Source organism: Neophocaena asiaeorientalis, unplaced genomic scaffold (assembly GCF_003031525.2).
Source record: "Neophocaena asiaeorientalis asiaeorientalis breed wild unplaced genomic scaffold, Neophocaena_asiaeorientalis_V1.1 scaffold340, whole genome shotgun sequence".
NCBI classification, from domain to species: domain Eukaryota; kingdom Metazoa; phylum Chordata; class Mammalia; order Artiodactyla; family Phocoenidae; genus Neophocaena; species Neophocaena asiaeorientalis.
Window position 1 is genome coordinate 1,220,517 of NW_020172733.1, and position 23,298 is coordinate 1,243,814.

The 23,298-nt window shown below is 37.4% G+C and overlaps 1 protein-coding gene across 4 annotated transcripts in view; it reads left to right on the top strand.

Annotated features, from left to right (window-relative positions):
• The window catches only part of PDZRN4 (PDZ domain containing ring finger 4), a 361,648-nt gene that overhangs the window by 211,583 nt on the left and 126,767 nt on the right, over positions 1-23,298 (top strand). The window contains exon 1 of one of the 4 annotated variants that reach the window (XM_024740431.1): positions 5,806-5,874. The exons of the other annotated variants lie outside the window; for them this stretch is intronic. Coding sequence (XP_024596199.1) covers positions 5,806-5,874 — 69 coding nt within the window. Of the gene's footprint in view, positions 1-5,805; positions 5,875-23,298 lie in introns of those variants that run through there. 4 annotated transcript variants of the gene reach the window in all.

Below are 23,298 nucleotides of genomic sequence, written 5' to 3' on the forward strand. Positions count from 1 at the left end.
ATATATATATATATATATATATATATATATATATATATATGAAATAACTGATAAAACTCATGTGATCATACTTTACTTATTTGTGTACCTGGTACAAAAAATTCTGTTTCATGGATTCTCGAATTTATGTATATAGAATTGAACCAGATTAAATCTATCTTAATGCTTATGATTCTTCAGTACTTTGACTTAATGTTCTTGAACCAGCCCTAATGGGGGAAAAATGTCACCTGGAAATTAGGTATAGAGTAGAAACACAAATATATGTCACTTTGCCAGAATCAGGTCTGTTCTCATATCCCAATAACAGTCATTCATTCACTATGCCTCTATTGCAGACCTGCAGTGTGAAAGACACCTGGCTAGTATTTTGAGAAAGTCAAAGATCAATTGACCAACTCATCTCAGGTTGCCCAGGACTTATGTTACTGCTGTCCTCACATGTCTCATAGTCCAATAAGAGGGGTAAGGCATGTATGTAAAAATGATGTAAAGTAGAAGTGTTATGTGTCTTGAGATGGATACAGATAAAATGCACTGAGAATTCACAAGTTGAAGAGATCACTACTTCAACTCCAAGAGTCCAGAAAGGAGAGAGCATTTAAACTCAACCACAAGGGGCTTCCCTGGTGGTGCAGTGGTTGAGAGTCCGCCTGCCGATGCAGGGGACGCAGGTTTGTGCCCCGGTCCGGGAAGATCCCACATGCCACGGAGCGGCTGGGCCCGTGAGCCATGGCCGCTGAGCTTGTGCGTCCGCAGCCGGTGCTCCGCAACGGGAGAGGCCACAACAGTGAGAGGCCCGCGTACCACAAAAAAGAAAAAAAAAAAAAATTAAACTGAACCACAATAGCTTGATTTGTGTTTCTGAAGAATAAGCAGGATGAAGTAAAATCTGGGACAACAGTAGGAAGAGATGGGGACTCTTATACAGCCGTTTGGCTTTGCTGGAGCCTAAAAAAAGAGGTGTGCATTCCAGGGACCAGTTTGCCGAGACTGTAGGTCTTCCAGGATAGGGAACTTTGAGCTAAAAGCCAGGGAAATCCCAGGCAAACCGGGATGAGTTGTCCTTTCTTCTACTTTCTACTGCGTACTTGGGGACCACATGCAATGAAGGCTGTGGAGGGGTTTTAGCCAACTGAAGTGATTTAGCTGTGACATATTAAAAATTTTTCAGTAGTTTGATAAAGTTTACATTTTTAACTACAAATCACTTTCATTATTTCAGGCTATATATATCTTTTTAAAGGTTTGTTCATTCTCTCTCTCTCTCTCTCTCTCTCACTTCATTTCAGCACTTTGAAGGGCTAGCCTTCATTTCCTGTCATCAGGATCATGTAAAGGCATATTGATGTAGCTCTAGCTTCCTGTACAAGGGAGATAGCTCAGCAAACTAGCTATCAAATTCAACCACAGAATTTGTAATTGGAGAACTGAGTTCAGATCTCTTTACTCAGTTTAACCTTGAGCAAGACCCTGTCTCTCTGAGCCTCAGTTCTTTGTGATTGAATATAAGATATTAATTTTAGAAAATGTTAGGCAGCTAAGTGGCTACTCAAAAGTGCCCAGATATATCCCTAAAATGAATGCAAGTTTGAGACTAGGGTGGAAATTTGTATACTAGGTGTCAAGATAGGTAGTCATAGCCTAGTTAGAAGATCCACACACGTGGCAAGGATAGAGAGAGGGTCAGAGAGTGGAGTTACTTACCGAACGTCCACACCCACATAGGAGAAACAGCCCCAGTCATTGCAAAGGCAATAGAGAAAGAATCATATGCAACTGATGGCAGCTGTCACAGACTCAAGGGGATCGGTGGCTCAAAATAGGCACATTTGGACTGTCCATCTCTCTCTGGTAGGGCTTGCAACTGTGTACTGTATTGACCACCAGGGATGGAACACAGGTACACCCTCTTTGTTAATTAGTTTTTAAAATCTTTTCTTATAAATGTAGGAAAAATATAGAAAACACATAAAACAAAGCTCAATTAAATGAATTATCACATGACCACCTAGTAAAACCACTACCCAGATCAGGAGTTAGAACTTTGTTACCCATGCTGAAACTTTCTGGTGTCCCCTCCTAAACACAGCCCCCTCTCTACCCCTAAGGAGTAACCATCCTCTTGATTTTTTTGGTAATCATTTTCTTAGGTTTATTTATCATTTTATCACCCAAATGATTTGCGTACCCAAACATAGAGCTTAGTAATGTCTGTTTATAAAATGTCATTAAAGTCTCTTTCAATCTGTAGACTTCCTAGCCATCATATCTCCCTCTCTCTAGCTCCCTTCCCCTCTTCCCTCTCTCTTCCTCTCTCTCACTCTCTCCTTCTCTCTCAGAAACTGGAATGTGTATCTATCGATGTTGAGTTGCCCACAGTCTGAATTTGGCTGACTGCATCTCCATGGCATAATTTAACATGCTCCTTGGTCCTCCACATTCCATGTAATTTGCTCAACTTTGGGAAAGACTCGTTTTTGGAAAGGTGTCATTTTCTTCTGTCAGGTGGTACACAATGTCCAGTTATCTCCTGTGTGTGTGTATGTGTGAGTGTGTCATGTCAGCAGCCATTAATTCTCGCTACTAGGTCCATTAAGTAATTAAGGGATGCTGGCATGGGCATGCTCTATCATTCCTGTTTTTGGTTTGTTAACTGGCATAATTCTATAAAGAGAAACTTCCTCTCATCTACTATTTGGTTAGTCTAGTAGTACTGTTTATATAGGAAAAGCAAGGTAAATGCTGGATTCCTTTCTTTCATTTACTTCTCACTGAGCCCTCTTATATAGCACTCCAGATCTTGATGAACATCTCCTATTTTGAATGCCACTGAGTTTGAGGGGAGTAAACTAACATAAATTAAAAGCAATTACAATAAACAACAATATCTTGAAATATATACCCAACCCAACATATGTTTTTACACTTTGATGAATTTGTTCCTAAGGATATTTGGAAAGATAAACATCTATTCTCTGTTTATTTTTAACCCGTACTCTTCCATATTGTTACTGTCCAAGACAGATAATATCTAATCTATTTGCATTGTTAAAACATTGTTCAGGTTTACTCATTTGTCTCTATTTGCTTCAAACTTTATATTCTAATACAAGATTTCACAGTTTAGTCATTGGAAAAATCTAACCCTCATTCTCTATTGAAATTTAGAGAAATTTGGAATTATAGTTCTTTTTTTCAAACCACCTTTCAATTCTCCAGGATGAACTCATTAGGAGCAAAAGATGGAATCTTTCCAAGGTGCATGGGCCAAGGGCAGCATTTGATAAATGATTGGAGAAGCTGCCTTTGCTTCCCGAGATAGAAATTAGAGAATAGCAGAAATAGTAATGAGTAAAGAAAACAGCCAAAAAGCTATTGCTGAAAGAATAGCTTTAATTTGAAATTTCTTACTTCACTGTTCGTTCTTTACATTTTTATGACTAAGAAAATATTTTAAAGCTGTGATTATTTAATTTTTCTTTACAAACCAACTACAAAATATTATAAGAAAGCCCCAATAAGCAACCATAGCTTCAATAATCGTTTCCTACTTAGCTTTCAAAACCTGTTGCATAAAGACTTTTATCAGTGAGGGAAGCAAACACTTTCATTGATAGATGAGTGAACCATCCTTGCCTTACTGCATTCTAATTCCTTGATCTGACTTTTTAAAGCACAGAATTTAAACATCTGAGAGTCATTAATTCTATCACAGCTCAGCAATATAGAATCCTTCAAAAAACAGTCAATGCTTGCTTTGAGGATGTGATCTCTAGCATAAGAACACTTCATGGGAAGTGGTGTAAAGACTCAAAGAAAATTAAAATTTTAAAAAGCATCAAACATATATATTTTACAACTGCACCTAAGGAGGTTGCATCTGTTTGTGGCCACAACTGACTTTCACAAAGTTCCCCTCAAATACTTCCTTGAAATATCCTTTTCATAAAGGAATCAAAATAATTAATATTTACTACAAGTGGTTTCTAATTTGCAGGAAGTCCTGGTAAACTTTGTTCACATCAGGTCCTCAATTATGATGCCGCTTTCATCTAGTTCTCTTAGCTTGGCTTTCATCCAGGCTGTTAGGTGAAATTAGGCCCAGAAAATCAGATTATTACATCCCAAGGGAAATGACTGATAAGCAGCAGATGATTGCTTATCTCCTGGCTCCTTGCTGGTGTTGAGGTGTTGCTAGTTGCAAAGCCAATTTGTTAACAATTAGTACTCATTAGAATCATTTCCTGTTATCGGTTCTAAACATTTGACAAAGCACTTTTAGGAAATTGGACCCCCAAAAGTAGCTATCCATAAGTGTTGAGCAATTAAAAATCTTCAGGATCCAATGTAATTCCTAAGCAGAGTCATCAGTTTCCAAGTAATTATTTTTGCTTTGGAACCCACCTGCTATCCTGTCCAGTTTAAAGATGTGCTGGTACAAGAACATACTTCTTAATTAGCAGAGGTTGTGGATAAGTCAGTACAGGAACAAAAGGAATTTTCTTTTATTATCTGCTTTAGCTGTTTGCAGCATATCTTTAAGGGACAAAAAATGCCAGCTTGCAATACAATATATATATTGCGAGAGTATGAAATTAAATTCATTACTTCTATTATCTAAACATTTAAGTTTAGTTTTTAAGTCTGTGTTCACCTTTGTATATTATGAACTCTAAGTACAGAATCATAAATGGAGTCAATGTGCATTACATTAGAATTTAAATATTACCAGTGTCAGCTTTCTGAAATATTATATATGACTTTAATAAAATTAGCATAAATACTATATGCATTTGAAATTTTTTCTCAGAAAAGGCATTGTGTTTATCTAATTTTTAAATATAGACCTGCATGTATTACAAGGCTGCAAATCTACATTCAATTGATATGCCCCATTATCTAATTAAAATATTTATTATCTGTACAAGTATATCTACTGATACTTGCTTAAATGTTCTTTATTTAGATTAAGAAAATATGCCTTATTTCCTCCCTAGTAAGTAATGGTCTTTACCTATAAACTATTCAGTTATTTTTGTAGGATCAGGATTAAAACTCTGAATGACATGCCCCATCTTCTGTTCCTTTCCCACATCACTCCCCAAATTTTCCTTTGCCTCTGTGCTTATTTTATAAATTTAAATAATTGCTCCTATCCATCTTCCCCTAGACTTAATAATACTGAAAATATTTCTTCTAATTGTGACAAAACATGGAGATGTGAACTAAGTATAAATTTCTGTTTCTGAATTTCTTACTCCCATATTAAAAGCTTACATTAATGGAGAAATTAAGTGTATGTTCTTCTTTGAAATGCCCTATGCTCAACCTCTCTATCCTTAATAAACAGAGATGGTATTGACACAAGTGAATTTTGTTTAACCACACTACATTTGCTTCTTAATTAGTGAATATTCATCTGTCACCAGCAGCAGCTATGACACCCCTCCCTGCTAACATGTTCTGTCATAAATAATCAATGAGGTACTATTAATATTCATGAGCTGGAATCTGTGTAGTCATGTGCACTGATGCAGAGACAGGGGGAGTGTTGCCATGAACTGACTGGAAACTCTGTGTGTGTATCTGTGAGTGCAAGATACTTAGGGAAAGCGAAGAAGAGCATGCTGCTACACAGCACCCTGGCTTGTGCTTCCAGCTAACAGCGGTTTGTCTGTGTTTCTGGACTGAAGTGACTGATGAAAAACAGTAGTCAAGTCTGGAGGGTGATTCCCTTTCAGTTCACTTGCCTTTCAGTTCTGGGGAAATTAGAAGATTTGCTCTCTCTCTCTGCTTGTTAGAATGGGCTGCAATTTGTGCACTTTTCAGAAAAGAGAGGAACACTACAAACTGCTGTATGAAGTTTCCCAGGTGAGTGCAGGGTCTGTTACCAGCAACTAAATAGCCAGGCTTTGTGTTTGTCTGAAAAATGGTAAATGAACTGTGGCTAGCTTAATTTTTTCTTTCTGTAGATTTCAGAATGAAGGGCAGACTTGCTGGCTGGGGGCTTTATATTTTGGTTTGGGGTGGCAGTTTTCAGCTTCCTTGCCACTCCCCCTTCAGATGACTTCCTGTGGGATTCTTTTTAACGTTTTTTTGTATCTACTGCCAAGATGTCAGTTAAGTAAAAGGAGTAACACTGAGATCCATGTCTGTAATATTTTGAAGACCCTCTTTCATTTTGGAATAGTGTTGACATTTGAAAATCAAATGTATCATTGTCTGCATAAATATTGGGATTTAATAGGTCTGTGAGCTCAGTTATTTGGAATAGACAGGAAAAGTTTCTTGCCAAATCTTGTTAGTCAGAGGAATTATTTGACTAATTAGGAATTTGTGCTTTGGTTTTAAGAGGAAGACCTGGTATATTTGTATTTTATGAGAAAAAATACATGCTATGTCTCGGCTTGGATTAAAAAAGTAGATAAAGGAATTTTCTTATCATTTGTTCTTGGATCCTTTTTATAATTTCTTTGTTTAGCACTAGAAATTAATTTCAAGAGCTTATTACAATATTTGTATTGTAATGAAAAGGGAAAATGTGTGTAAATTTGGATGTCCCTTTAATGTATATCTGAGGGCTTTTCAGAATAAAAATAAGAAAATGATATTCCCAGCCTTCAGAGTTTTCATAGAATTCTATTAATTCACCATTTTATTTAGGCAGGTTTCCCTGGGGGGTGTATGAAGTCCAAATTTCTTGTTTGGCAAAATAAAGTTTATTCCTCCCTTCTTCCGGTTTGTCCCAGATGTGACACACTACTTTTGTTTTTAGATGATATTGCTGATGAAAGACAATGTTTGGGATGTTGGTGGTCTGTGGGCACAGCAGTCGCCAAGTGCCCACTGCCTACTGGTTCCCTCAGATTTCCCCCTGACGTGATTCATTTCACAGTGGGCTAATTACAAAGTGGATTTGCTACACATGAAACAGCCTCCTTAGTTGCAATGTTAATGCACATTTTCATGGTAATGTGATCAGAGGCTCATTAGCCACTTTCCAAAATGATCCTCTGCATTAATTAAATATAAAAATGACTCCTTTATCACCATAGAGAGGAAAAGGAAGATTAACATTGTTAATTACACCAGGGGCAATACCTTTTGCTTCTCTTTTTACTATAAACTTGCGAGCCTAGGTTAAAATCATCTTCATTCCTAGATAAGCTCTCATCTGCTTGGACTCATGAAAACAGTCTCTAGGTGGAACACTTCCCTTTAGTTTGGTTTATAAGAGTTTGAGTTATACTATTGTTTTTCTTTGGGTGGTGGAGGAGCAGGGGAGTGGATTAATAAATCTAATTTTTCTCTGAATTACTAAATTGACATAAAAGTATAATATGGAGGAAGTAGTAGGTGGCATCTTCCCTGATTATGCCTCGGTTAAGCTGTTTATCTTCTGCTAAGAAATCAAGCCAGATTTCTGCATCCAGAAAGGACCACTGTGTTTGTTAAGGAGCCTTTGTTGTAGAATTTTAAAGTGCTTGTCTGTAGTTTTGCCTTTAAGTGCTTCCTAAACCTTGAGAAAATAGATAAGCCATACTCTTTATTGCTTCCACCTGTACTCCTTCATCTATTTACTTTATTTTCTCTACTCCTGAGTTGTGGTACTTACGATCTTTAATAAAGGGGGTGAAAATGAAGTATTAGCTTCCATTTAACTGGCTTTTATTCGATAAGTTAAAACCCCAGCTTAAAGGTCTTGCGTGTGTTTTCCAAGGGGAGCCCTCCTACAGTTTGTCCTTAACTTTGCGATCTATTTTATTGAGTTAATGGAATAGATAAGATATCAAAGGAAACCAGTGATAGGCTCATATCATACACTGGAGCCCCGTGTGGTGTTGCAGACTAGTTTCTATTTTTATTTGGAGGAGCAGCAGCTCAGAGCACACATGAAAGTGAGCATGTTCTTAACCAGGTGTTCACGAGGGGCACATAGCTGCCCCCAGAAGAGAGGATACTATATACAAAAGTGACTTGGGATTGGAAGCCTGCGTATTTCTAGCTGGTAATATTAAAGCAAATTAGCTCACACAAACATCAACACCTGATGATCCAAATCATATGTATTTACTTATAGACGTAATTCTCAGGTCACCTGCCTTTTTGTTTCTTTTGTTATTATTTCTTACAAGCTAAGGCAAATTAAAGTTTATCAGGTGATGTGAAAATTTAAGACTAGCAGTGAATGCTACCTACATGACCAAGAGCAAAAAGATTATTTCTCTATAACAGAATCATTATGACACTGAACTTTTTAAAATTTTCTTTCTATATTTCTAGATTTTGCTCTCTGATAACATGGGCCAAGTAGAATACAGTTTCAGATTTGTAACAAAAGCGTATGTGCTCACTGAGGAGTCCAGTGAAACAATCAGAATAATGTACCTAGGTGTGAAATGAGGTCAAGTTTAAATTTGGTTGATATTTTTTGTTCCTACAGAGGAGTTAAGGCTTTCAGTTGGCAGAAGAAAAAGAATGTTGCTTCAAGAAAATTATTTTCAGCTGGAGTTGGGCCAATCCGGCTCCAGTATGAACACAGTTGCAAGAGTCTAGGGTTTGTGTAGATCCAGTAACCTTCATACCAAGCAATTTTCATGCATCTATTAACTCTTTTATGTGCCAGGAACACAACTGTTATCTGCAGTGATTTATTTTATTCAAAGTAGGTTAGTTATTAACCTCTTAAGAATTAATAAATGGGTAATTTGAACAAGGCCCTTCTATTGACACGAACTAAATTGCCTGTTTTGTACTAATCTGATTAAATAACCAGCTGGACCAAGAGAGCTGCAGTAGCTTGTTAGGCACTTCGGACTTAAAAACAGATTTATTTATGAGGGAGATTGTATGGTAATATCTAAATCTGTTGACTTCTAAGTTTGATTTTTCATACATAAATCGAATGTAACTTTTTGATTGATTACATAATGGAAATTTATCAATGGGGTGCTCATTGGTGTTGAACAACATGTTCCAAATGGGGGCAGATATTGACTGGTTTGGCACAACTGGAAGGTCTCCCCACAGCCTGCACCCATGAATTAGTATCAAAACTGAAATGGAACCTTCATGGACAGTGACAACAATTACAGTATTGACAGCAGCTACCTTGGAACTGCTCCCACCTTGGAACTCTCATAGCATTTTGCTTGCGCTTTTTGAGTTTCTTGTTTTTTACATTCATCTGTCTGGTATTACCGTCAAGTGTGTGTGACTGAATTGTGCACTCCTTGAAGGCAGGTCAGGTGCTTGACTGTCCTTTAACCCCCACCCTGCCAGCAGACACTCACTGAGTCTCACCATGGTTCCTTGAAAGACCATAGCCTCTGCCTCATCCATAGCTTCTAGTGAAAGACCATATCACTCTGCCTGCCTCTCTGCCCCATACCTAACAGCTGATTAAACCAAGAGCAGTCACCTAGTACATGAAGTTGAGGGTGCAATTAGATTTTTTTCAGTCTCAGAAATATTTATTGGGAAACAGGTCATTACTAAGGGGATTAGAATGCAGAGGGAGAAAGAGAGAGATCGAGAGAGGGAGAAGGCTTTAAGTAGATTGGGAAGCTTGAAGGTCTGTGGTCCACCAGATCTACGAGGATAAAATATATTGAGACTCAGAGACACTTGAGAAAGTGTCTCTATGAGCACATGGGTCATGAGAAAGAGAAGCGTAAATAATAAATAGCAGGTCTTCAGAGAGGCCTCATTTCCCCAGTTCCAGTACGTTTCTATAATAAATTCTCCATTCATTTTAACTTTCTTGAATGAGGTTATCTATCCTTTATAATCAGAGGAAAAAATGAGGACACATCACAATAATGTCTTGCTTTTGTCAACCAATTAGCAGCTGCCTTAAACTCTAGCCATGCTGTTCAGTTCAATAAACTACTTTCAGTAAGCTTCAATTGTCCAATATGTGCCAAGTCCTCATTTTTTCCATGGGGGATGCAAAGACAGATGTGACAGTCCTTGCTTTTGAGAAGCACACTATGGCAGTAGAAGAAAGACACATAAGCAGAGAATTTTCATATAATGTGATAAGTGAAAATGTTGAATTAACAGAGATGTTGACAGACTTCAGGAAGAGTGCAAAGGGACTCGATGCGGGGGGCGGGCATTAGGGGGGATGAGAAGGGAGAGAGAATCAAAGAGATAGAAGGGTAGAGAAGTCCATGGAGGTGGCAAACAGGTGCTAGGTGTGAATGGACCTGGAGTAGGGGAACTACAAGCGACAAGTGTTACTAAAACCTCAAGTAGCAGGCAGGCTCTAGAACATGGCCTGAGAGGTGGTGGGCAACACCAGGCTTTGGAGAGTATCCCATGTCCCAGGATTGTGTCTGTTTGTTGGTTTGTTTGTTTTTAAAGAGGGAGAAATCACTCTGTTAGGAGTTAAGAGTGTAGACTTGGCTGTGGTGTGTGTCTGGGGACATTGGGCTTGGGTTGGGGATGGGGTAGGTACCACAGCAAAACAACAAGGGAGGCTAATTTGGAGGCTGTTGCAGAGTTAGTTAGTGATAGAAATCATGTAAAAGCGAGGACAGAATTGAGACCCTGAGGAGGTAAATTCATTAGGCTTCTGGCTTGTGAGACCAGGGAGGTATAGTGAAATTTACAGAGGAGAAATAAGAGAAGGGAAGTGAGTTCTGGAAAGAGGAGAGAAGGCCACTGAGTTCATCATGGGCTATCTGAGCAATGCTGGCAGACAGTGAATATTCAAAATGAAGACCTGGCATATATGTGTTTGGTGGATGAGATCACCCAGAAGGATGTAAAAAGTGAGGAGAAAAACTGAACAGTGAGGAGAGTTGTGAACCAAGGACACAATATTAAGAAACACAAAAAGGAGAAGAAAGAAAAGGAGAAAAAGTGAAACTGTTATAGAGTGAGAAGAATAGTGGAAGAAGCCAAGCAGAGAAGGTGTTTAAAAAGGAGTGGCCAATGTGGTCAGACAGGATAAGAACTGCAGTGTCTTTGGATATGAAAATTTGTGGTATGCTGCCCCGGTGCCTCTTCAGGAAGGACTTGTTGCCCCAGCTGCTGAGAGCACTGTCAGCCCCTCAGGGACTGTCTTATCTGCAGAGAGCCCCTCACCCAAGGTTATTCCCCTCCCAGGAGGCTCAATCTCTCCAATGGCAGATGGATGCAAGTCTACATGGGCCTGGGCATCTCGGCCTGAATTGGGACCCTCTGAAAGGCAGCTCGAGCTCCAGAGCTCCCTGCAACTGTTGTTGGGCCTGCATCATAGTTCAGTTCTCCTTCTGCCCAGTACTGCTTCTTTTTCCTCCCTTCCACAGAGGGAATGCTTCTCAGCTCTTTACCACTAAATTCTGTCACAGAATTGGCTTCCTGGGGAACCTAACCTGGAGCGAGGTCAGTGGTGACAATTACAGAGCATCTAAATAGAGAAATGTGGACAAAATCCAGAAAGTGGTGGATTCAAAGATGAGGTCGACTGCATTTTCAAGAAGTTTCTCTGGGATAAGGCAGATTATAAAAAATGGAGTTACTACTAACATTGGAGTACGAATTTTTTTAGCCTGGATTTTTTTAGAATGCAAAATTGCTTTTTAAAATTGTGAATGTTAAAAATGAAAGTCATCTTTACTTCTGCTTTGAAAAGTAAGATAAATTGATTTCACATTTGAACTATGATGTACATAGGGTGGTGATAATATAGTGATTAAAAAATAAAACATGTACATTTAGTTAGACTTTATCCAAGCCTTTTGAAGAAAACCTTAAATGTTAGAGCAGTTTTTTTGTTTTTTTGTGTTTTTTTTTTTTTTTGCGGTACAGGGTCCTCTCACTGTTGTGGCCTCTCCCGTTGTGGAGCACAGGCTCCGGACACGCAGGCCCAGCGTCCATGGCTCACAGGCCCAGCCGCTCCGCGGCATGTGGGATCTTCCCGGACCGGGGCACAAACCCGCGCCCCCTGCATCGGCAGGCGGACTCCCAACCACTGCGCCACCAGGGAAGCCCTGTTAGAGCATTTTTGATATGAATAAAAATAAATATCTTAATGATTTAGGTAGGTTTAATAAATGAAGTGCCTTTCTCTACTATAAGGATCAGAATATCACATTTTTAAAAAATGTATGCTTTTAATTTCTTCAAATTTTCACTACTTATTGAATTGTTCTAGACCCAGGAGAAGATCAGCTACCTCTAGCTGCATATCTTTCTATTTAGAGGAAATACTGGAGGAAAACATTTTCACTGGTTCCATGTTACACACAAAGGAGACATGTTGCTGTAAACTTAGCTAATAGATATGCTGAGATATTTGACTCTTCAACTCACCTGAATTTGCTAGTTAAGTGGGATAATCTGATTAGAAAATTCTTTAATTTCAATATTTGTTGAAAATAGTTCTAAAATACATTATTTTATTTACATCATTACATAACATGCACGTATTTATTCACTTCCAATCCTGTTAGTAGCAAATGGGCTGCTTATCTTTAGCAAATTGTGATTTCAGAACTTTACAAGAGGAACTATTTATGAAGATTAACTGATAGTGAAAAATCTTTACACAACAGCCAATCACTGTTCAATAAATTCATTTTATGTGGGTATATTTTCATATATTGAATTTTTACAGGTCATTTACTAGGTATTCAATCAATCCTATTAAATGGTTAAGAAAGATACAAAAATTAAATCACTAGGTACTCAAGTAGAGGCCCTAGACTGTAGTTCTATGAAGGATTCTGCCCTTGAAAAGTTTATAATTTGTGAAATAAAGTTGAGCAGGTTGCCCAGAGACAATCACTGTTTTCTCTCATAACCCAGGTTGTCCAGAGACAATCACTGTTTTCTCTCATAACCCTTTCTGTGGCATACACCATAAGAATTTTAGGTATTATTCTTAATAAATGTCTTCTTCTTGTGACTAATAAGGATTTAGGTACCACTGGGTGGTAATGTTGTCTTCAGATTTAGAATTCTAGGTAATTCAAATACAACTGTGATTTTCATATCTTAATGCAACATTTCCAAAGTCATCCATATAACCTGCTCCGTCCATCTCCATCTCCCTTCCAGCTGTATTCATTCCTTCTCTCTTAATTCTTTCACTCCCAATGTGGAGTAACAGCTTTAAAGTTTATTATGAAGTGTTCTTTGTTTCTTTCAACAAAAAGCTTAAACGGTAACAGCCCCATATTCTGTGTTCCAACATATAACATCTAATTGCTAATTTGTGCCATTTTGTAACAAGCTATAAATCTTGCTTAATGGTAGTTTGGGTCCTAGTGAAGAATATCCCCTCACTGCTGCTTTATGTAGCTTTTTAGAAATACTATAGGAAATTTTTAGAAACTTGCTCTCATCTCAGTGGAAATTAGATTTTTTCTGAGCTAACCTTTTACTTCTAAGGCTCTTAAGGGTCTGTCTCAGGTACCTTTACTTAAATAATAAAAAGTTAAAAAATTCTTTTCAAGAGTATATGAACAAAGAGAATTACTAAGTACGGTTTAAAAAATAATAAATCCATAGATTAAAGACCACTATTGTAATCAGTGATAGTAATATTTTCCTATAATTGAATTAAGGTAGAATTCAGATATTAATGTTTTTTGATGTAAAGGAAAGTTTGGGAAACTTTGAATAACCACAAATAGTTACTCTGTACCCTCTTTGTGCTCAGTACTGTGTTAGATAGCAACAGAGGTTGCAAAAGAAGCATAAGCTAAGAAGCCAGTCTTCAAAGTGTTTAATCACAAAGCAATTAGAATATAAATGTGGAAATGTACAACCCTAACATAGCAGACATTACAGAGAAAGGGCAGTTCCATATGGGTAAGGATAATCTAAGGGTCTTCATGGTTGTAGTCCTTATTTAGAGTGGCTTAGATTAGGAGCCAAGGTTTATTTTTAAATTCAGCATAATTATTGTATATCCAGTCAGCCATGTAGTATGTTTGGTGTCCAGGATTTATTGTAAAAGCAAAGTCATAGGATATGACTAATTGGACATATTTAGGGAAAATGGGACAAACGGCCTGACCAAAGCAGGATATGGGATGAGGATAGTTGAGTATCTTGATCTTCCTGCAAAAATGAATGGACTTGGTGCCAGGCATCACTGCAGGGCTCTATAAACCATAAGGATGCAATCAAATAGCGTCTCTGAAGTCAATTTAAATGATAGAATATGTGTAAATATTGTTTTCTTGGCACTTTATTTAAAAGAGCACAGCCATGCTAAGTTGATTTGCAATGGATAGATTTTGCCATTCACTCCTTAAGTGTGTTCTATATTTCCTTAGCGGCTCATATTTTTGTTTGTTTGTTTGTTTGTTTGAAGTTGGTTCTGCCTATGCAGTTGTGAACCTCACTTTTAAGACAACATGGAAAATAGTGCCCAAACACAATGTGATACATAGGAGAGGCACTGAGCACAGAAGAAAGAACAGAGCCTTTGGAATCAAGCAATAGCACCACTTATTTCCTCTCTGACTGTGATTTAGTTACTTAACTTCATTGAGCCTTTGTTTAATTGATTAATATCAACCTTGAAGGGTTTTATTAAGGAGTAAATGAGATATATTTAAAGGGCATAACACATTATGGGGATGACATAAATGGTAACTTTTGAGGTTATGATCTCATTTCGGTGACCCTGTGAGTTAGCTAATATTGTCCCCATTCTACAAATGAGAAGACCGAGGCACAAAGTAATCAAATGACAAATTCATATTGTCAGCAAGTAGAACACCTGAAATTCAAACTGGGATTTGCCTAATGCCAAAGTCCATGTTCATTTTATTATAAATATCAAATATTCTTCTCCCTTTGAGCTTTCCATACTTATTCACTAAACTGATCCATAAATACTGAGCTCCTGGCACATCATAGGTCCTCAATAAACATCTGATAAAGGAAGAAGGAAAAAGAAATGGGAGGGAGGGAGGAAAGAATGAAGAAAGGCAGTGGGATAATAGATGCTATTTATATTTCTCCTCAGAGGGTTCTACAGAGATGGCCTTTTCAGTATAACAAAGAGAAGCAGGTCCTCTCTACTACCACTTTCCCCATCTGTTTTAACAGCTTAAATCAAATTGTCTCACCTATGAGAGCCCGTCAGTATAGGAAAGTGACTTGACACTCCCACTTTTGAGAGCTTGAAAGCCTTTCCCCACTTTCCCATAAATCTATGCCTGGCATGAATGATCCTTCACAACCTGCTGTGTTTCCTCATACATTCCTAACAGCCCAAATTTTCACCAAACCAAACTATAATTTCTTATTTGAAAACAACGTGATTTTCCCCATCTCTTTGCTTTTCATTGAAATATCCCTTTTTCCTAGTGTGTTTTTCATACCCCTATACATATATTGATAAAAACCCTAATCCTTTGTAACTCAATTCAAAGCTCACCATCTGGGAAGTTCTCTCTGAACCCAAGACAGAGTAGGTTGTTCTTCCCAAAGCTCCTCCAGAATTTGAAATATAGTCAGATCCTTCTGTATTTATGTTTAGTTTTTCTGCATCTCTGCATTTCTACCATATCATACAGTGCCTGGTATTTAATACAAATCGGATCAAGGAATAGGAGTGGGGATATAGCTACAACTGCATTCACAAAAGAAAGCTTTTGTCTCCAGTATTCACTGAGTCCTCTTTGAAAACAAGATGATTTGAGAAACTACAAAATTATGTATTTTCTTGATTTTGAAGGTGTCATCTCTTTTACTGTATTGTTACTTGCAAGGCTCATCATCAAGTGTAAGGACAGCTGGGGGCATGCAGAGTTGACAAGCTACCACCTTTAATATCCGTATTGATTGCAAGCTGCATCCCCATTTCAGAAACAAGAAGATATTGGGGAGAACTCACATCTTAAAACTAAGGAAAAATTGTCATTGCTTTTCTAAACGAAACAAACAAACTAAAAACAAACAAGCTCTATCGGCCCTTCTTTCACCCCTACTGCACTCCTATTCCCTGACCTTTTCTACCAAACTGAGTATTTTATTACCCAGGTGGATTCAGCATATCAGGTCCTTTTCTCAAAATTGCCAGTCATGATGGATAATGATACAATTTTTATTCCTCAACTGTCAAACTGGTCAATATGCCTTGCTGTTCTTTCTTCCTAGAATTTCCCATTGCCCTTTAGCTCACTAAGTTGTAGCCCTCCTCAAAGCTTGGGTCAGGTACCACCTTTTCCAGGAAATCTTCCTGGAGTCCCTGAACTTAAGAATACCCCCTCCTTTTTCCTTCCAAGGTAACCAGTGCTTACCTCTGTCATAACATATACCAAATGGTATCCTTTCTCAATTTACTTGTTTGTGATTTTCACTGGTCTCTGAATCTCTGGAGGGCAAAAACCCTGTTTTCAATCTAACTCAGTACCCACATAGATGTTTCTTGAGTAAAGGATGAATGGTTAAATTCCAAGTGAATTCTGTGTACAGGGCAATTTGTTGAAGGTGATATAAAAGCAGAACAAGATGAGATCCCTGCCCTCAAGGTGTTTACTGTTGCACAGTCTCCAGTAATACACACTTGTTCACAAATAACTATAATGCAAGGTATAATATTAGTTCTATGAAAGAGAGAGAGAGAGGAACAAGGTATCGTGAGATGTCATAGTGATAATGATTTACTATATTATAGATAAAAATAAAGTGTCTAAAATATAATATGTATATATCATATAAAACAAAACAGTGTTTTGTGTGTGATGAGATGAATTGATTATTGATTTAGTAACTGTCATGTTTCTTCATTTGCTGCTTTCCATGCTGTAAAATTGAATTAGCATTGGGATTGACATATATACACTAATATGTATAAAACAGATAACTAATAAGAACCTGCTATATAAAAAAATAAATAAATAAAATAAATTCAAAAAACAAGAAAAAAATTGAATTAGCTATTTTGTGTAAAAATGGCTTAATACATATTTCTTTTTATTTATATCCATCACTGAAATAGTAAAATATGGCTAACTTATTACAATATTCATTTTATCTCTGTCCCTCCTTACTATAAAAAGAATTCAAAGTGATCATTATAAAATACACTGCAAAATGTCTGAATTCTTCTTGATGATGTTGCCTTTGGTTTCATAATTACTCTAGCACCAATCTGAGAATTTGTCCAAGTGCAGCTATCCCAATAAAGGTCATATAAAGCAAAGAGTAGCCTAAGAAGACCATGAAAATCATTTTTTAAGCTTTAAGTAAAACCTAGTCCAATTCAATAATATACTAAAAATAGATTTTTTCAATAACTCAAAACCATATTTATTTTACTTATTAGACATTATTACTTGTAAAGTGAGGATATTCTTTGAGCCATGAGGAATATAATGATAGTAAAGATAATGCCCCTCATATACCCAATATCAATGAAGCTTTTCAGGAAACTAACTCAGTGACCCCCAGATAACTTGAGATAGAAAACTCAGATAGGGTAGAAGTTAAGATTTTGAATTTGAAAAACTCAGGATTTTCATCAGGATTAATTTCCTATTGCCACAAAATTAGTTCTAAACTGTAACAGAAATGCCCGACCAGAGTCTTATCCAGATTTTAGGGTAATCTAAAGAGGGAGGCAAAGAAGAATTTACTGTCTTGTTTGTGGTGATCATTTTAAGAACTAAATATAAGGGTGGTGTCTCTACTTGAGGGTAAATTACTCTCAATTAACCTTCAAGAGTTTGTAAAAATAAAATAAAAATTAAAAATATTTTCAGAATTGCACTACATAATATTTAATGCAGTTGGTAGAACCTAGAGAAAGTAAGTCAATGACTGTACTCCATGCAATAGTCATATTTCACTGGATGTGAAATGTAGACTAAAAAGTGTTGGGAAGTATTTCCTCCTGAACTGGCATAGATTAGATGGCTTAATTTAGTCTTTTCCATTCCACCTTCTGAAATAAAACATCACCAATAAAAACCAGTTATCTTAGCAGATACTTAAAAATCACAGATTCATTTCTGTGATGCTCATCTGCACAGTAGATTATTCACAGATATATTTGAGAGGAGCCTGTGACTGTTAATTCTTTTTCAGATGTGTGGGATCCATTTAGATACTAAGTATTCTAAAAAGCTGTTAAAACTAAGTTAAATATTGATTTAGAAAGAAGTAGCCTTACGAATCTTTCATACTGTCATTTCAGTCTCTTGAAAGCAAGGTAGCTAAGTCCTAAATCTCAGGAAAATGAAACTGGTTTCATAACTGATTAAAAACAACAGTGATAAAAACATTTAAAGCAAATGCTATACATAAATAGCCTCCTCAGCAATTTCTATGTAAGGTCACATTCATCAGGTGACCTTCTTGATGGATTATCATTTTCTGGCTAATTGACACCTCGTCTGTGACTGATGAACTGACCATTGGCATCACTGAACTACCCAGTAACACTGTTATCAATGTGCTGATGACTGCTCCCCAGAGCTTCCCCATAAATACCCGGTTCCCCATAAATACCTTTATTTATTTATTTATTTATTTGTTTGTTTGTTTATTTATTTATTTATTTATGCCCCATAAGTACCTGGTTCTCACTTTCCACAACAACCAGAAAAGAATTTTAAAACTGGGCCCTTGCTTTGAAGTTTGCTTTGATGGCTTTGAAGTATTCACAGCTTTCCAGCTAGTATTATCTGTGTTTCATAGATCACAGAAAATCCTGAGAGAGGTAAAAAAAAAAAAAAAAAACCACTATTAATTTGAGATGTAGAATCTTCCACTGATATTTTTCAAATAGATTTAGTTTGAATTTTAGATAACTTGTTATAAAGTGTTACTTTTAGACAGTGCATATGAGACAAATGTCTAACAGGACCTTAAAGAAATAGCTACATAAATTTTACTAAAAACATCATAGTATCCATAAGTGGGAACCAATGGGTGGTCATATATACGTTGCCTAGTGTTGTCTTGAATCCCTCAAAAAGGAAACTGTCAGGACCAGTAAATGGTACCTCAGCCCCTGAGTGTGTTTTAATACAATTTGATTAGTTCCTGGATTACATAAAGATACAGAGGCCCACAAGAATCAAATTGCATTTAAATTATTAAATATCATATGGTTCACATTTTTTATGTTATATAAAAAAAATCTTTTTGTCTGTGTAAATCCTAGCAAAGTAACAGTACGTTATTTACCAATTGTGAATATGAACATCTGTGGTTATTTCACTCAGCCCAGTATTTAAATTACCTTAATCCTCCACAAAGAAAAAATGGCTCTTTGATTATATATACTGTCAGGTTACATGGCGTGGGAAACAGCCTCTGAGGCAAAGATTTGTACATGAGATGCTTAAGAGCTTTCTCAGGAGCAACACCTGTGTGGGAGTGAAAGCAGTAGCATCAGGCAGAAGGAAAAGTAGACTGGAATGCAATCCCAACAGAGACCTCAGATAACGGCAAGGGTTGCTGTGAAGCTGGGATGACCCTTCAGAATTGTTCCCATAGCCTGGCTTTGCACTCTTGCATCATTTAATCTTTGGAGGTGGTGGCTCCTGGCGAGCGGGCATAGCTTTGCACAAGGCCGTTGATTCCCCTTGGCTGAGCGCAGCACCCAGAGCAGGACAAAACTCTGAGGCAGCAGCACCCAGCGCCTCCAGGGGCTGGGTAAGTGAGTGCCTCGGTCCTGAAGGTGGGATCTCAGTGCTCAGCAAGCATCCACCGCATATACCAGTTCATCCTGTAATATAGGGGCATAATTTCTAGGCTATAATAAACCCCCCCTTCCAAAGGAATTCTAATCACTTATAAGACAAGGTCAGGTTCCTTAAGGTTAGATTGTGTTTCTTCTCTTTATCCACTTTTTTGCCAGATTAAATCATTTTCTGGAGTTAAGAGTGTCATTGGAGCATATTTTGAGAATGTGACTTTGAAAGTCTGACCTGTAGAAATGTGATAAATTGTGTTTGGAGATTGATTTTGTTGACTGCTAATACCAAATCATGGAGCACCGTAGTTTCACTTACTAAATATTGCCCAGGCTATATTGTTGCACTCTGGGCTGCCACGGTCACCTCATCAGAATATTTTCTGTCCTGTGACTAGTGGCTTCAAATATACTCATCCATCTTCTTGTCCTATTACATTTTGTGTGACTGATGTTCTGTACCCATTAAAATTGATGGGAAAGAACAAAGAGAAGAAAAATGTGCCCTTCAACTAATTACTTCTCTGAAGGAGCAAATGAGAATTCTCTAGTACCAACAAGAGATTTAGACTGGTGGGTTTTCCCCCATTTATTAAGTGCTTTAATTAGCTAGGTTTACTAAACAGAGTCCCCTATTTATAAGAGCACATTACTCAGTATGCTTTAAAATTCAACCTCCCTCTGAAATGTTTGATCTTTATAAGGCGAATTAATAGCTGTTACATTGTTTATAGTCAGGAGTCATTTTGGTGACTTCTCAGTACTAGAATCAATTAGATCAGATGCCTTCAATGTCAGATTTTTTCTCCTCTGATAAGCTATCGTAATGGCTCCTTTTATATTCTGTGCTAGCTGATAATTAAATTTACTATTATTGTAAACTGAAGCCAAAACCACAGTGATTTTGGAAGGCCCAATCATCCTAGGTCTTTCTTGGATCTGTTGAATGTTATCTTTGTTCTCAACAAATTGCGGAATAGCAAGGTATTTCTGCAGTGCTCACAAAACATTTGTTTAATTACAACATCTAATGCGTTAAGGGGAGGGAAACCTGCCCACTTGCAGTTACCAGGCTTTGGCCTCTACACCTCATTTCTCCTCGTGTTCCTGTGCTTGAGTTAAAGGAAACAGTGTGGACTTATTTCTTAAGTGACAGGAGAAATTCACACTTTTTAAAATAATTTGACCAAAGAAATTATTTTGGAATTACCTTAAGAGAATCCCACTGCCCAGGGATCAAAGGGGTTATTTGAATACTATGGATAATATGGTCCAAGGAAAGTCAGGAAAGTAAAAAACATTCTTCCATATTGACCTTGGTCACAAGGATGGCAGGAGCTATTCTGAGACTTTGACCATAGGAACATGTCTGTGAACAGCTGTCAGATTGGATGTGGCCTAGCTCGTTTACATTTTTAGCAATGTTAATGCTCACGTGCTATACAAATACTTGGACCAACTTTGGGGCAAATGGAACTAATCAGACTACAGTCAGCTCCTTTCACTTATGTAAAAAAATGGTCTCAATTAACACCATCCAAGAGAAATTTCTGTGTTGATGGGAGTATTCTACATCTGTGTTGTTGAGTAGTATGGTAGCCACTAACCCACTAACCACAGGTGGGTATCGATTGGTTAAAATGCGGCTAATGTAACTGAGGAACTGAATTTCTGATTTTATTCATTTTAGTTAGTTTAAATTTCAGTAGCCACATGTGGCTAACGACTACTGCATTGGATAATGCAGTGAGGCTGTTGCACTGGATATGATTAAGGAATTTTATAGATTTTATAGCCTTAAGATTTTAAGCCTTAAGATTTTATAGCCTTAAAGTTTACAGTTCAATTTTTATTCTATCTTAGCATTTTACAGCAGTTTACAGCCTTAAAGTTTACAGTGCAATTTTTATTCTATCCTAGCATTTTAAAAAATCTTCTGTTGATTTCTCTTGTGAGGTGGGTATTTTGCTAAAACATGTACTGCTTCTTTAAAAACTGAAATAAAATATAAGCTTAGAAAACAAGCATTAAAAATAGGAATCTGGGCTTCCCTGGTGGTGAAGTGGTTGAGAGTCTGCCTGCCGATGCAGGGGACACGGGTTCGTGCCCTGGTCCAGGAAGATCCCACATGCCGTGGAGCGGCTGGGCCCGTGAGCCATAGCCACTGAGCCTGCGCGTCCGGAGCCTGTGCTCCACAACGGGAGAGGCCACAACAGTGAGAGGCCCGCATACCGCAAAAAAAAAAAAAAAATAGCAATCTTATGGAGTAGCCTACAAAGAGTTGTCTTAGAAACTAGAACACTGAAAGAACCCCCTCACAGAAAAGTGTTTAGTAAATATTTTGGTAGTAAAATTTCACACACACACACACACACACACACACACACACACAAAATCACCAGTCTTGCCATTTTATAACTTACAGATCTTGAAAGCCTGAAATCTGGGTCATTGTACATTAGTCATTAGTGGTGGGAATAAAGAATGAATTCATTTTAATCCAAATAAAAAAGAGTTGTGTTTCTAGGCCTCAAAAAATTATCATCAGTTGGGGCATTCTGAGAAAAACAGTTCCCTTTCAACTGTAACAATAAAAATAAAATAATAAAATGACAAAATAAATAGCAGTATAATTAGAGAAGCAGTTGGTACTGAACCACCTTTCACACTCTTCCCCAGTTGTAGGATTCCGCCCCTCAATCATATACACTGATCTGATAAATACTTGTGAAGTGCTGTTTCTTCCAAGGCCTCATTAGTTCATTTTGGCTCTAATATTTTCTATTATGTGAGTATTATTTTACATATATTCAATATTTACTACAAGGTATGTGCAATTCAGACTCATCATTCAGTAGTAAACCAATCTCCTTTGAATATAAATGTACTCTTTTAAGCTGGTAAGGGTATCACAAGCCATTCATTCACTTCAAACCCTAAGTTGTGAGTCATTGTCTACTCACCTGTGTCCCACATTCTCTCCTCCCTACCAACATATTCAAATTGTCAAGTTCTGTGATTCTTCCTCTATAATATTTTTCACCTCCACTTCTCCTTTCCTTTACTGCCAATCTTCTCGATTTATTGAATCCACACTTTTCTCCACTCCTAACGTATATCGATCCTGGTCTCTGCTCTTCAAGTCATCTTCCACCCGCTGCCAGTACATTGTTCTTCAGGCTCCTTTGCTCAAAAGTCTTTCCTGACAGCTTTCCACTATCTGCAGGACACAGTCCTGTTATACCAGTTACACCTGGCTCGGAGAACACTGAATCCTGAAAGCCTTCCACAATCACCTCAACTGGAACCAGTTTCTCTCTTCCCTATGTTAGTTGACTGTATTTCTTTTCAGAATAACTCTGAAATTCATAAATTAATGGGATTAGTGGGGAATTATTATTTTAGACATTGCAAAGCATTTTCAATGCCCTACCTTATGTTTAAGTTTCCCTAGTAATTCTGAGAACTAAGCAGTACAGGCAGGATTGTTTCCCCATTTTGTAACGAAGGAAACCAGCTGAGGTTAGGAAAGTGAGAGAATAATTCAAGATTACACAGCCGGTAAGAGATCCAATTTCTGGATTCTTTCCATATTAATAAAATAAATGTTTCAATAAAAAGAATATCTCCAGTGCCTA